General features: G+C 46.0%; 1 protein-coding gene across 5 annotated transcripts in view; it reads left to right on the forward strand.

Moving 5' to 3' along the window:
• Positions 1-12,793, forward strand: part of CASC3 (CASC3 exon junction complex subunit) — a 30,820-nt gene extending 18,027 nt beyond the window's left edge. Inside the window, exons 4-14 of one of the 5 annotated variants that reach the window (XM_032163531.2) lie at positions 3,679-3,837; positions 3,928-4,079; positions 4,650-4,826; positions 5,405-6,090; positions 8,720-8,784; positions 9,434-9,548; positions 9,791-9,889; positions 10,144-10,355; positions 11,254-11,376; positions 11,528-11,592; positions 12,347-12,793. In XM_032163531.2, the coding sequence (XP_032019422.1) occupies positions 3,679-3,837; positions 3,928-4,079; positions 4,650-4,826; positions 5,405-6,090; positions 8,720-8,784; positions 9,434-9,548; positions 9,791-9,889; positions 10,144-10,355; positions 11,254-11,376; positions 11,528-11,551 (1,812 nt within the window). In that variant the 3' untranslated portion in view covers positions 11,552-11,592; positions 12,347-12,793. The remainder of the gene's footprint in view (positions 1-3,678; positions 3,838-3,927; positions 4,080-4,649; positions 4,827-5,404; positions 6,091-8,719; positions 8,785-9,433; positions 9,549-9,790; positions 9,890-10,143; positions 10,356-11,253; positions 11,377-11,527; positions 11,593-12,346) is intronic. The other 4 variants (XM_032163532.2, XM_032163530.2, XM_032163533.2 and 1 more) reach the window with 4 other exon arrangements.
• The last annotated feature ends 1,763 nt before the right edge of the window (positions 12,794-14,556 follow it).

Below are 14,556 nucleotides of genomic sequence, written 5' to 3' on the forward strand. Positions count from 1 at the left end.
GCAGAAACTTAGAGTTTGAGAGTTTCTCAATCAGGAATTCAGGAATCTCACATTGAGCCTCTTTGACCAGATTACTGGGGCCAGCCTGGGTCTTGAGTGACAGGGCAGTCTGGTTCAGGTCAAGTATCAGACCCAGTAGGAGAGTGAGAGACCAGTGTACATACATCTACCAGGTTTCAGATGTAACCCACCAATGAGGACTAGACCACCTTTCCTTGAACCCATTTCTCTGTGTTCTCGTAGGCCTCCCTAGCCATAGCTCTGCCTCCTTAGGTCCAAATCTGGGGAGGACAAGAAGAGGAGAGTAACCCTATTCTGAAGCCAGTTCCCTTATCATGAGCCTTAGCTGCTGCCTTTTCCTACCTAGAACTAGCCACACGTCCATTTCCTGGCCCTTTCTGATGGCCTAATGATCCTTTGTGTGGAGACCCAGCACTTTCTCTGTCATGAACAGTGTTAGCCAATCTTGATGTGGTAAAAGAGGGAAGAAGATCGTAAAAAGGAAAAAGAGAGAGAGCACTTGGACTAATTTTTTTCATTTCTGAAATGCGATGGTTGTACAAGTTGTCGTTTAAGGTTTTTTAGGTCAAATTTTTGTAATTATGTGATTCTGGATAGTTTCTGGCTGCAGGAATTTTCTGCTGCAGAAAACTAGTACTCATAGGCATAAAAAAAGTAAACTACTATTTTCCAACTTGAGGATAAGTGCATTGGGAAATCATGGAGTCATTATCAAGAGTTTGCACATCTGGTTGGGCACAGTGGCTCATGCCTGTAATCCTAGCACTGGGAGGCTGAGGCAGGAGGTTCGCTTGAGCTCAGAAGTTTCAGACCAGCCTGGGTAATGTGGTGAAACTCTGTCTCTACAAAAAATACAAAAATTAGTTGGGCATAGTGGTGTACATCTGTAGTCCCAGCTACTTGTGGGGGCTGAGGTGGGAGGATTACTTGAGCCCAGGAAGTCAAGGCTACAGTCAGTTGAGATCACGCCACTGCACTCCAGCCTGGGCGACAGAGTGAGACCCTGTCTCAAAAAAGAGTTTGCACATCTACTCATTCAGTTCTCATTATCTATAGACTAAAATATACATCTCCCCCCTTATGTACTACTATTTTTGAATATATATAAATTAATAAAATGTAAACTTAAAGTGTTACTGAATGTATAACAGTTTGTTGTTTTTTTGTTTGTTTTTGAGACAGTCTCTGTTGCCCAGGCTGGAGTGCAGTGGTGCAATCTCAGTTCACTGCAACCTCTGCCTCCCAGGTTAAAGTGATTCTCCTGCCTCAGCCTCCTGAGTATCTGGGACTACAGGCACACACGCATCAGTTTGTTGGGGTTTTTTTTTTTTTTTTTTTGACAGGGTCTCACTCTTTCGCCCAGGCTGGTATCAGTGGTGCAATCTTGGCTCACTGCAACCTCCACCTCCTGGGTTTAAGCAATTCTCTTGCCTCAGCCTCCCAAATAGCTGGGATTACAGATTCATGCCACCATGTCTGGCTGATTTTTGTATTTTTAGTAGAGACAGGGTTTCACCATGTTGGCCAGGCTGGTCTCAAACTCCTGACCTCGAGTGATCCACCTACCTCGGCCTCCCAGAGTGTTGGGATTACAGGTGTGAACCACTACATCCAGCCTAGCAGTTGTTTGTCATTGTATGGTTTCTCAGTGAATATCTCATGGGGATCCATGAAAATTTTTAGATCCTAAAAAGGGGTCCACATAATCAAAAAGGTTGGGAATTTCTGCTCTAAGTCATTTTGAGATGGCAGAGTTCACAACTTACGTCAAAGTATAGTTATTAGGCACTGCATGTTTAAGAGACAATTCATGGGCCAGGTACAGTGTTCATGCCTGTAATCCCAGCCCTTTGGGAGGCCAAGGGAGGAGGATTGCTTGAGCTCAGGAGTTCGAGAACTGCCTAGGCAACATAGCGAGACCTCATCTCTACTAAAAATAAAAAAAAATCAGCCAGGTGTGGTGGCATGTGCCTGTAGTCGCAGCTACTTGGGAGGCTGAGGTGGGAGGATCACTTGAGCCCAGGAGATTGAGATTGCAGTAAGCCATGGTTGTGCCACTGCACTCCTGGGCAACAGAGCAAGACCCTGTCTCAAAACAGAAAAAAAAAAAAGATAATTCATGGAGAGAGAAATTATCAAGGAAGATTAAGCTCCTCTTATATGTTAGGTATTGTATAGTAAGTCTCCCTTCCATTCTTATCCTCTGGGCCCATTAGAGGCTGCTGCTGTTTTTTGTGGGTTTTTTTGTTTTTTTTTTTTGAGATGGAGTTTTGCTCTTGTCACCCAGGCTGGAGTGCAGTGGCACAATCTTGGCTCACTGCAACCTCCTCCTCCTGGCTAATTTTTGTATTTTTAGTAGAGACAGGGTTTCACCGTGTTGGCCAGGCTGGTCTCGAACTCCTAACCTCAAGTGATCCGCCTGCCTCGGCCTCCCAGAGTGCTGGGATTACAGGTGTAAGCCACTGCGCCCAGCCTGCCACTTTGAATAATTCTTGCATGTGTTCCAGGAAAACCTATGTGGATATAGATGTATGTATGTGTGTATTTTTTTTTTTTTTTTGAGACGGAGTCTCGCTCTGTCGCCCAGGCTGGAGTGCAGTGGCGCAATCTCGGCTCACTGCAAGCTCCGCTTCCCGGGTTCACGCCATTCTCCTGCCTCAGCCTCTCCGAGTAGCTGGGACTACAGGCGCCCGCCACCACGCCCGGCTAATTTTTTTGTGTTTTTTTTAGTAGAGACGGGGTTTCACCGTGGTCTCGATCTCCTGACCTCGTGATCCGCCCGCCTCGGCCTCCCAAAGTGCTGGGATTACAAGCGTGAGCCACCGTGCCCGGCCGTGTGTATTTTTTTTTAATGTGATATTTTTAAAATAGCGTCTTTTTAAAAAATTATTACCATTTTTTGCGACCGAGCCTTGCTCTGTCGCCCAGGCTGAAGTGCAGTGGCGCAGTCTCTGCTGACTGCAACCTCTGCCTCCCTGGTTCAAACGATCTTCCTGCCTCAGCCTCCCGAGTAGCTGGGATTACAGGTGCCTGCCACCACGTGCAGCTAATTCTTGTATTTCTAGTAGAGATGGGGTTTTGCCATGCTGGCCAGGTTGGTCTCGCACTCCTGACCGCAGGTGATCTACCTGCCTCGGCCTCCCAAAGTGTTGGGATTACAGGCGTGAGCCACTGTGCCTGGCCAAAATAGTATCTTTATCTTGTAGAAATATGGGTAAGAATATCGATTTGTTTGCTTTTCAGTTCTGTGTTGTACTAAAAATTTATCGATAAGTGTATTCCTAAAGAGTAGAAAATTGAAATGCAGCCAGGCACAGTGGCTCACGCCTATAAACCCAGCACTTTGGGAGGCCAAGGCGGGCAGATCACGAAGTCAGGAGTTCAAAACCAGCCTGGCCAACATGGTGAAACCTGGTCTCTACTAAACATACAAAAATTAGCCAGGCGTGGTGGTGGGCGCCTATAATCCCAGCTACTTAGGAGGCTGAGGCAGGAGAATTGCTTGACCCCTGGAGGCAAAGGTTACAGTGAGCCGAGATTGCGCCACTGCATTCCAGACTGGGTGACAGAGACTCCGTTTTGGGGTTGGGGGCAGGGGTGGGAATTAAAATGCACTGTTCAGATCTTACCTGCATCTGACAGGGAAACTTTTTTCAGGGTGAAGAAGGTGAATACAGTGAAGAGGAAAACTCCAAAGTAGAGCTGAAATCAGAAGCTAATGATGCTGTTAATTCTTCAACAAAAGAAGAGAAGGGAGAAGAAAAGCCTGACACCAAAAGCACTGTGACTGGAGAGAGGCAAAGTGGGGACGGACAGGTCAGTACATTCCACAGTCCTCCATTTTAGAGGCTGGAATAGGGATTCTTGAGGCTTGGAAGAGTAAGGATCCCTTTATCTGTCCTCTAGGAGAGCACAGAGCCTGTGGAGAACAAAGTGGGTAAAAAGGGCCCTAAGCATTTGGATGATGATGAAGATCGGAAGAATCCAGCATACATACCTCGGAAAGGGCTCTTCTTTGAGCATGATCTTCGAGGGCAAACTCAGGAGGAGGAAGTCAGGTAAAAGCCACTTGCTGCTGCTGCTGTCTAACATGTATTTTAGACATGTAGGCCAGGTACTTTGCTTTGCCTGTATTTCATTTATTATAGCATTTTAAGATAAGTATTATGATTATCTTATCATACAAATGAGGAAAGTAGGCTTAGAATATTTGGTAACTCTTGGTGAGGCAGCTAAGATACAGACCTAGGGCAGTTTGTTTCCAGAACTCGTCTTCTCTTAATTATTATACTTTTGCTTTTCTTAATCTGAGGCGTAAGGCTTCTGAGAAGTGAAATACTTGCATAGGCTGCCTTTTAGGAGAAAGGAGATGTTTCAAAGGTACTGAATGGCATGAAACGAAGTATTTTTCTCATTTCTATGTCTGCTGTATTTGAGCCCAGCAGGCCCTGAGGTTCTGTGATTCACGCTTGCTTTGGGGAGGCCTGTGTTTTATAATCTCTTTGGGATAATGAGGAGACTACGTAAAGTTCCTGTTGTCCCCCTGCCTGCCTGACCCGTTTTGTTCAAGAACATCTCTACTTGGAGAATTCTGCTGACCCAAGACACTTTTCTTTCATATTATCCAGACCCAAGGGGCGTCAGCGAAAGCTGTGGAAGGATGAGGGTCGCTGGGAGCATGACAAGTTCCGGGAAGATGAGCAGGCCCCAAAGTCCCGACAGGAGCTCATTGCTTTTTATGGTTATGACATTCGCTCAGCTCACAATCCTGATGACATCAAACCCCGAAGAATCCGGAAACCCCGGTGAGGACATTTTAGAACATAGACTGGGCTGGGCATGGCGGCTTACGGTGGCTTACACCTGGAATCCCAGCACTTTGGGAGGCTGAGGCAGGAGGATTGCTTGAGGCCAGGAGTTCAAGACCAGCCTGGGGAACATAGTGAGACCCTGTCTCCAAAAAAAAAAAGAAAAAAAGGAAAAAAAAAAATAGAGTGTAGACTATTGATATGTTTTAGAAAGAACTCTCTTTTCTTTTTATTTATTTATTTATTTAAGACAGAGTCTCACTGTGTTGCCTAGGCTGGAGTTGCAATGGCATGTTCTCGGCTCACTGCAACCTCCACCTCTCGGGTTCAAGTGATTCTCCTGCTTCAGCCTCCTGAGTAGCTGGGATTACAGGCGTGTACTATCACGATCGGCTAATTTTTGTATTTTTAGTAGAAATGGGGTTTCACTATGTTGGCAGGCTGGTCTCGAACTCCTGGCCTCAAGTGATCTGCCCGTCTCGATCTCCCAAAGTGCTGGGATTACAGGCCTGAGCCACCGCGCCTAGCCTCCTTTTGTTAATTTCTTAACAGTTTCTTCATTCCATTTTTTGTAGATATGGGAGTTCTCCACAAAGAGATCCAAACTGGAACGGTGAGCGGCTAAACAAGTCTCATCGCCACCAGGGTCTTGGGGGCACCCTACCACCAAGGACATTTATTAACAGGAATGCTGCAGGTACTGGCCGAATGTCTGCACCCAGGAATTATTCTCGATCCGGGGGCTTCAAGGAAGGTCGTGCTGGTTTTAGGCCTGTGGAAGCTGGTGGGCAACATGGTGGCCGGTCTGGTGAGACTGTTAAGCATGAGATTAGTTACCGGTCACGGCGCCTAGAGCAGACTCCTGTGAGGGATCCATCTCCAGAAGCAGATGCTCCAGTGCTTGGCAGTCCTGAGAAGGAAGAGGCAGCCTCAGAGACACCAGCTGCTGCTCCTGATACTGCACCACCACCCCCTGACAGGCCCATTGAGAAGAAATCCTATTCCCGGGCAAGAAGAACCCGAACCAAAGTTGGAGATGCAGTCAAGCTTGCAGAGGAGGTGCCCCCTCCTCCTGAAGGACTGATTCCAGCACCTCCAGTCCCAGAAACCACCCCAACTCCACCTACTAAGACTGGGAACTGGGAAGCTCCAGTGGAATCTACTACAAGTGGACTTGAGCAAGATGTGGCACAACTAAATATAGCAGAACAGAATTGGAGTCCGGGGCAGCCTTCTTTCCTGCAACCACGGGAACTTCGAGGTAGGTATCATAGGATTGGTGGCTAGCTTTTTCCCCTTTGCATCATCAGGTTTAGGGGCATGGGACTTCTGTCTCGGGAATGTGGTGTCTGACAGATGTCTACTTTTTCTTTTTTTTTTTGAGACAGAGTCTCACTCTTTCGCCCAGGCTGGAGTGCAGTGGTGTGATTTTGACTCACTGCAACCTTCGCCTCCCAGGTTCAAGTGATTCTCCTGCCTCAGCCTCCTGAGTAGCTGGGGTTACAGGCGCACACCACCATGCCCAGCTAATTTTTTTTTTTGTATTATTTATTTACTTATTTGTTTTGAGATGGAGTCTTGCTCTGTTGCCTAAGCTAGATACAGTGGCGCAATCTCGGCTCACTGTAATCTCCACCTCCGGGTTCAAGTGATTCTCCTGCCTCAGCCTCCCAAGTAGCTGGGAGTATAGGTGTGCACCACCACGCTGGGCTAATTTTTGTATTTTTAGCAGAGACGGGGTTTCACCATGTTGGCCAGGATGGTCTCGATCTCTTGACCTCAAGATCCGCCCACCTTGGCTTCCCAAAGTGCTGGGATTACAGGCGTGAGCCACAGCCACCGTGCCTGGCCTTTTTTTTTTTTGAGACGGAGTCTTGCTCTGTCGCCCAGGCTGGAGTGCAGTGGCATGATCTCGGCTCACTACAACCTCTGCCTCTAGGGCTCAAACAGTTCTCCTGCCTCAGCCTCCTGAGTAACTGAGATTACAGGCTCTCACCGCCACACCTGGCTAATTTTTTTTTTTTTTTTTTTGAGACAGAGTCTCGCTCTGTTGCCCAGGCTGGAGTGCAGTGGTGTGATCTCAACTCACTGCAAGCTCCGCCTCCTGGGTTCATGCCATTCTCCTGCCTCAGCCTCCTGAGTAGCTGGGACTACAGGTGCCCACCACCACGCCCAGCTAATTTTTTTTTTGTATTTTTAGTAGAAACAGGGTTTCGCCGTGTTAGCCAGGATGGTCTTGATCTCCTGACATCGTGATCCGCCCACCTTGGCCTCCCAAAGTGCTGGAATTACAGGCGTGAGCCACTGTGCCTGGCCCACACCTGACTAATTTTTGTATTTTTCATAGAGATGGGGTTTCATTATGTTGGCCAGTATGGTCTCAAACTCCTGACCTTAAGTGATCCACCCACCTTGGCCTCCCAAAGTGCTGGGATTACAGGTGCGAGCCACTGTGCCCGGCCCCAGCTGATTTTTAAACAGTTTTTTGTAGTGACAGGTCTTGCTGTGTTGCCTAGGCTGATCTTGAACTCCTGGGCTCAAGTGATCCTCCTAAAATGCTGGGATTACAGGTGGAAGACACTGCACCTGCCCAGTCATCATTGAGCCTCCTGAGTACAGGATCCTTTTCCACAAAAGGTAGAAGACAACGTTATTATTTGAGCTAATGGTTAAATATTTGAAGGCAGAAATTTATTCAGTTGAATTTTGATCAAGATCTTCTCTAATATCTTTGAAAGGCAAGCCTCCCTTATTGCCTTAATCTTCTAGAGACAGATTGCCCAATAGAACTTTATGTAATGATTGTACTTTTGTGTTTTTGTTGTTGTTGTTATTGTTTATATAGATATAGTTTTTTTTTTTTTTTTTTAAGATGGGTCCCACTTTGTCACCCAGGCTGGAGTCTGGAGTGCAGTAGCGTGACCTTGGCTCATTGCAGCCTCTGCCTCCAGGGCTCAAGCAATCCTCCCATCTCAGCCTCCTCAGTAGCTAGGATCACAAGCACGCATCATTACACCTGGCTGATTTTTTTTTTATTTTTTGAAAAGACGAGGCTCTCACTGTGTTTTCCAGGCTGGTCTTGAACTCCTGGGCGCAAGCAGTCCTACCTCTGCCACCCAGAGTGCTGGGATTATAAGCATGAGCCACTGCATCCAGCCGGAATTGAACTTTTAGTTAATTGAAACTTAAGTGTCCACATTTGGTTAGTGGATGTCATATTGGGCAGCATAGTTTTAGAGAGTAAGACCTGCCTATTACCCATTTTGCCTATTCTGGTTTGTCTTTCTCCAACCAGATAGATCGAAGGGTCTTCCCTTAGTCTGAAATCTAACTTAAATATTGGAACTCCTCATTTGGAGTTGCAGCACCCTTCTTACTATTGGAGGACAATCTCTAGAACATTCCTTTTTGTCTTGAGTCATTTTAGCCAGAGGAGAATCTCCTCTCAAACTTCCAACCCAGACCCCTGTGAATGGGATATAATCAAGTAGATTTACAAAGCATCCCTCCCTTGTCCAGCTGTTGCTCAGAAACTCTTGGGCTGAGATTTTTCAATATGTTGGATAATGTAATGTGCTAATTATAATCTCCCAGGGATTCTAAGCAGGGAACAATTTGATAGGAAAAATTTGAACTTGATTTTCTTCACTGAAGTCATTTTATTTTTCATGTTCAAGGGCTTTGTTGCTATATTAAGATGGCAGACAGTGGGGACAAATTTCTAAATGCTGGTGTTGACAGAAAGGCAGAGATAGTTTATAGAGAATTTTATTAGTTAAAAGAAAAAAGGCATTCCTTATGTTGACACTTAAACTTGTTTCTTGATAGTATCTTTGAGTCTCACTCACATATGTCTGATCTGCAGAAGTGACTTTTTTGGTGTATTACAGGTATGCCCAACCATATACACATGGGAGCAGGACCTCCACCTCAGTTTAACCGGATGGAAGAAATGGTACAGCAGGGGAAAGGGGTAGATGGGGGAGGGAGCTGCCTGTTACACAGCTTGTTCATTGTTTAAACCAAGATAAGGTGTTTTTTTTTTTTTTTTTTTTTTTTTTTTTTTTTTTTTTTTTTTTTTTGAGACAGAGTCTCGCTGCGTTGCTCAGGCTAGAGTGCAGTGACAGGATCGCGGCTCACTGCAAGTTCTGCCTCCCGGGTCCCAGTTCAAGCAATTCTGCCTCAGCCTCCCGAGTAGCTGGCATTACAGGCACGTGCCATCATGCCCAGCTAATTTTTGTGTTTTTAGTAAAGACAGGGTTTCACCATGTTGGCCAGGCTGGTCCTGACTCCCCTAACCTTGTGATCCACCCACCTTGGCCTCCCAAAGTGTTGGGATTACAGGCATGAACCACCACGCCCAGCCAAGATAAAGTCAGTTTTTCCATTGATTATCCATGTTTCTTTTAATTTGGATCTCAGAAATGTAAGGTAGAAGGTTTAGGTTCAAATCTTGATATCTTTCATTATTTTTCAGCTCACTTTGCAAATACCCATTAAACACCTGCAATGTACCAAGTGTTTTTCAACACCTAAAGGAAGGTAGGACTTAATATGAGAGCCCTCTAGAATTCTTATCGTTTAGGCCTCTTTCTTTGTCTCAGGGTGTCCAGAGTGGTCGAGCCAAACGCTATTCATCCCAGCGGCAAAGACCTGTGCCAGAGCCCCCCGCCCCTCCAGTGCATATCAGTATCATGGAGGGACATTACTATGATCCACGTGAGTTTTTTCTTACTGTTGGGGTACTTTTCTTGGCAGGGTGAAGTGAAGTAAGATACCAGGCTCCTGGCTCCTGAATTTCTCTTCTGACCTCTTATAGTGGTTATCAAACATTGTCTGGTTGCTGTTTTCTTCGCATGGAATATTGAGAACATCTTTTAAAGGGCTTGGGGAACAAGGAGACTTGTCCATGTGATGTGAAGAGTAAGGGTTTATGAGAGTCCCAATGTGATATCTTACAGTGCAGTTCCAGGGACCAATCTATACCCATGGTGACAGCTCTGCCCCGCTGCCTCCACAGGGCATGCTTGTGCAGCCAGAAATGCACCTTCCCCACCCAGGTAAGCTTTGTGTCTCTGCTTATATGCTTCCAGTACCTGAGGATATATGTTGGGAGCGCCACAAAACCCATCCTCCTGAGCTTTGTGCTGCTAGCCTGGGAGTCTGGCCATCCTGGCTGCTTGGGCAACAAATTCCTCTTGTGTCCATCCTGAGGACTTCCATTCTGAGCCTGATTATACTGAGCAGTCCAGCCAGGCCATCCTGTGAAAATGATGTTACTTTATTTTTCAGTTTTTTTCTTCTCCTTATCCAGGTTTACATCCCCACCAGACACCAGCTCCTCTGCCCAATCCAGGCCTCTATCCCCCACCAGTGTCCATGTCTCCAGGACAGCCACCACCTCAGCAGTTGCTTGCTCCTACTTACTTTTCTGCTCCAGGCGTCATGAACTTTGGTAATCCCAGTTACCCTTATGCTCCAGGGCCACTGCCTCCCCCACCGCCGCATCTATATCCTAATACACAGGTGAGATGGCTACTGATCATGTTTTTCTAGATACACATTCTTTAATTCAGACAGGAATGTGGTATGGGGAGAATGCTAAAGGAATTTGAGAGAACATTTCAGTGCCACTGATTTGTTTGTGACACCAAGACGCCTCTTAGTGGTCAGGAGCTGGAAATGCGGCTTATGTAATGCCCATCATCTTTATTCTTTTCAGTTTTTTTCTCTGTTGCCCAGGCTTGGAGTGCAGTGGCGTGATCTTGGTTCACTGTAACCTCCACCTCTTGGGTTCAAGCGATTCTCCTGCCTCAGCCTCCCAAGTAGCTGGGATTACAGCGCCTGCCACCACGCCCGGCTAGTTTTTGTATTTCTAGTAGAGATGGGGTTCACCATGTTGGCCAAGCTGGTCTCAAACTCCTGACCTCAACCTATCCACCTGCCTTGGCCTCTGAAAGTGCTGGGATTACAGGCATAAGCCACCGCACCCAGTGTTCAGTTTCTTTAATGGTGTTTCTTTCCTGTGTTGTGGTACATCATAGGTGGCAATACCTGCTTTTTACTTTATTGCATAAAGAAGCTGTATTCTACTCCTTATCACCCCTACCTCTGTCCTGCTTAACTTCCACCACGTTGACATAATAAGTATCTGTAGTGTTGCTACTGAACTCAGCCTTTTCCATTTGTCAGCTGATGGTAGGAATTAGAGAAAGCTGGGCAGTACTTTGAAGAAATAAAAACCAGAGCATAATAATGACGAATTAAGGCAAAAATGAATAGTCACTTTATTTTGAAGGATGGGCAGATTAGATATTTTTAAAATTATAAATTCCCCAATTGTGGCTGAATAATATTTCCTGTTCGTCACAGGTTGGATGAATTCATTCCTAACTTTTTCTTCTCCTGGCTTGTGGGGTCCCAGGCCCCATCACAGGTATATGGAGGAGTGACCTACTATAACCCCGCCCAGCAGCAGGTGCAACCAAAGCCCTCCCCACCCCGGAGGACTCCCCAGCCAGTCACCATCAAGCCCCCTCCACCTGAGGTATGAGAGTTCCTTCCTATACTTAATGCACATGCTCCGTCAGTGGGCTTTCCTTCTCCCCAGAGGATTTCCCTCATTTTCTGGGTGTGTTTCTCTGGAAAGCAGTCTTTTTGTTATGACCTGATAATAAATTCTAACTTTATTATTTCAGGTTGTAAGCAGGGGTTCCAGTTAATACGAGTTTCTGAATATTTTAAATCTTAACATCATATAAAAGTAAGTGCACAACTTACTGTGAATGCTCACACTTGCTTAACAAACAAAAATCACCTAATTATTATTATTATTATTTTTTTTTTTGAGACGGAGTCTCAGTCTGTTACCCAGGCTGGAGTGCAGTGGCACAATCTCGGCTCACTGAAACCTCCATCTCCTGAGTTCAAGTGATTCTCTTGCCTCAGCCTCCTAAGTAGCTAGGATTACAGGCACGCACCACCACACCTGGCTAATTTTTGTATTTTTAGTGGGAATAGGGTTTCACCATATTGGCCAAGGTGGTCTTGAACTCCTGACCTCAGGTGATCCACCTGCCTTGGCCTTCCAAAGTGTTGGGATTACAGGCATGAGCCACCCCATCCGGCCTCTAATTAATGCTTTAAGTTATAATAATCATGGGATATCTCAGGAGGCTTAAAGGAGTCCTGAAATTTGCTAGTTTGTTTGGCAAGTGTATCGGGCAAGGTTGAAGTAGAAACGATTGTTAACATGACAATTTTCAATTGGGAAGCTACAAGGAAAAAATACAGGAAGGCAGTCGAGGAAAAGGGAAATCTAAATTTGGGATGTTACCAGCAGAAAAAAACAGTTCGAAAGATCATAGAGGAGAAAGACTGGGGGTTTTGTTGCTTTTGTTTAAGGACATTACTTAAAACACATTATTTAGAAATGTGGCTTTTTGAAAACAGCTTGTAAATGCCCAGAAGGCCCACTAACACTTTGGTGGTTCTTCCCTTTTTCCAACCCGTGTCAGAACAGCAGAGGTGAGAACTCAGAAGAGAAATACAGCTGGCTATCTACTACCAGAAGGGCTTCAAAGATATAGGGTGTGGCTCCTACCAGCAAACAGCTGAAAGAGGAGGACCCTCTGCCTTCCTCTGAGGACAGGCTCTGGAGAGAGGGAGAAACAAGTGGACCTCGTCCCATCTTCACTCTTCACTTGAGTTGGCTGTGTTCGGGGGAGCAGAGAGAGCCAGACAGCCCCAAGCTTCTGAGTCTAGATCCAGAAGCCCGTGTCTTCTGCTGTTCTTCACTTCTTCTGGGAAATTGAGGTGTCTTCTGTTCCCAAGGAAGCTCCTTCCTGTTTGTTTTGTTTTCTAAGATGTTCATTTTTAAAGCCTGGCTTCTTATCCTTAATATTATTTTAATTTTTTTCTTCGTCTCTGTTTCTTGCTCTCTCTCTCTCCCTGCCTTTAAATGAAACAAGTCCATTCTTCTGGTTTTCTAGCCTCTCTGGATTCCCTTTTGACTCTTCCCTGCATCCCAAATAATGGAGAATATATCAGCCAGCCTTCCCCACCAAGTCTAAAAAGACCTGGCCTTTCACTTTTAGTTGGCATTTGTTATCCTCTTGTATACTTGTATTCCCTTAACTCTAACCCTGTGGAAGCATGGCTGTCTGCACAGAGGGTCCCATTGTGCAGAAAAGCTCAGAGTAGGTGGGTAGGAGCCCTTCTCTTTGACTTAGGTTTTTAGGAGTCTGAGCATCCATCAATACCTGTACTATGATGGGCTTCTGTTCTCTGCTGAGGGCAAATACCCTACTGTGGGGAGAGATGGCAAACCAGATGCTTTTGTGAGAAAGGGATGGTGGAGTGAGAGCCTTTGCCTTTAGGGGTGTGTATTCACATAGTCCTCAGGGCTCAGTCTTTTGAGGTAAGTGGAATTAGAGGGCCTTGCTTCTCTTCTTTCCATTCTTCTTGCTACACCCCCTTTCCAGTTGCTGTGGACCAATGCATCTCTTTAAAGGCAAATATTATCCAGCAAGCAGTCTACCTTGTCCTTTGCAATTGCTCTTCTCCACATCTTTCCTGCTACAAGTGTTTTAGATGTTACTACCTTATTTTCCCTGAATTCTATTTTTGTCCTTGCAAACAGAAGATAAAAACTCCTGGGCTTAAGGCCTAAGGAAGCCAGTCACCTTCTGGGCAAGGGCTCCTATCTTTCCTCCCTATCCATGGCACTAAACCACTTCTCTGCTGCCTCTGTGGAAGAGATTCCTGTTACTGCAGTACTTATGTCTGCCAGGGGTAACCTGGCCACTGTCCCTGTCCTTCTACAGAACCTGAGGGCGAAGGTGGTGGCTGTGTCTCTCCCTGGTAATGTCACTGTTTTTATTCCTTCCATCTAGCAGCTGGCCTAATCACTCTGAGTCACAGGTGTGGGATGGAGAGGGGGAGAGGCACTTAATCTGTAACCCCCAAGGAGGAAATAACTAAGAGATTCTTCCAGGGGTAGCTGGTGGTTGTGCCTTTTGTAGGCTGTTCCCTTTGCCTTAAACCTGAAGATGTCTCCTCAAGCCTGTGGGCAGCATGCCCAGATTCCTAGACCTTAAGACACTGTGAGAGTTGTCTCTGTTGGTCCACTGTGTTTAGTTGCAAGGATTTTTCCATGTGTGGTGGTGTTTTTTGTTACTGTTTTAAAGGGTGCCCATTTGTGATCAGCATTGTGACTTGGAGATAATAAATTTAGACTATAAACTTGGCTCCCTTGCCAATGTTTTGCATGAGTCTTGATTTGGGAGGGAGGGAAGGAGGACTCCGTAATTCCCCCACAGGGTCACGGTCACAACTCAGGTCAGCCCAAGTTGTGAAACAGAAAAGAAGCCCAGAGAGATGAGGAGCCCCTATGAGGCCATAAATGTGTCTGCATTCCCCATCAGTTATCTTTTTTAACCACATAGATCACCAGGATATCATGCCATCCCTTAGATTGGAAGTGTCAGGGACAGAAAAGTAGTGAGATGCTGCTTATTCATATGAGCATCTAGTATCCTTTATGGCTTCCTTTTGTGTTTGGCAAGTAAGTTTCCCAAGGTAATATGCCATCAGATGTCAATATAACTATACCCCAAGTCCTGGGCTGGGGGGAAGTACAGGTAGCTAGCCTTTTTTTTTTTTTTTGACCGAGTCTCGCTCTTGGCCAGGCTGGAGTGCAGTGGCGCGATCTCGGCTCACTGCAAGC

Source organism: Hylobates moloch, unplaced genomic scaffold (assembly GCF_009828535.3).
Source record: "Hylobates moloch isolate HMO894 unplaced genomic scaffold, HMol_V3 SCAFFOLD_10, whole genome shotgun sequence".
NCBI lineage: Eukaryota > Metazoa > Chordata > Mammalia > Primates > Hylobatidae > Hylobates > Hylobates moloch.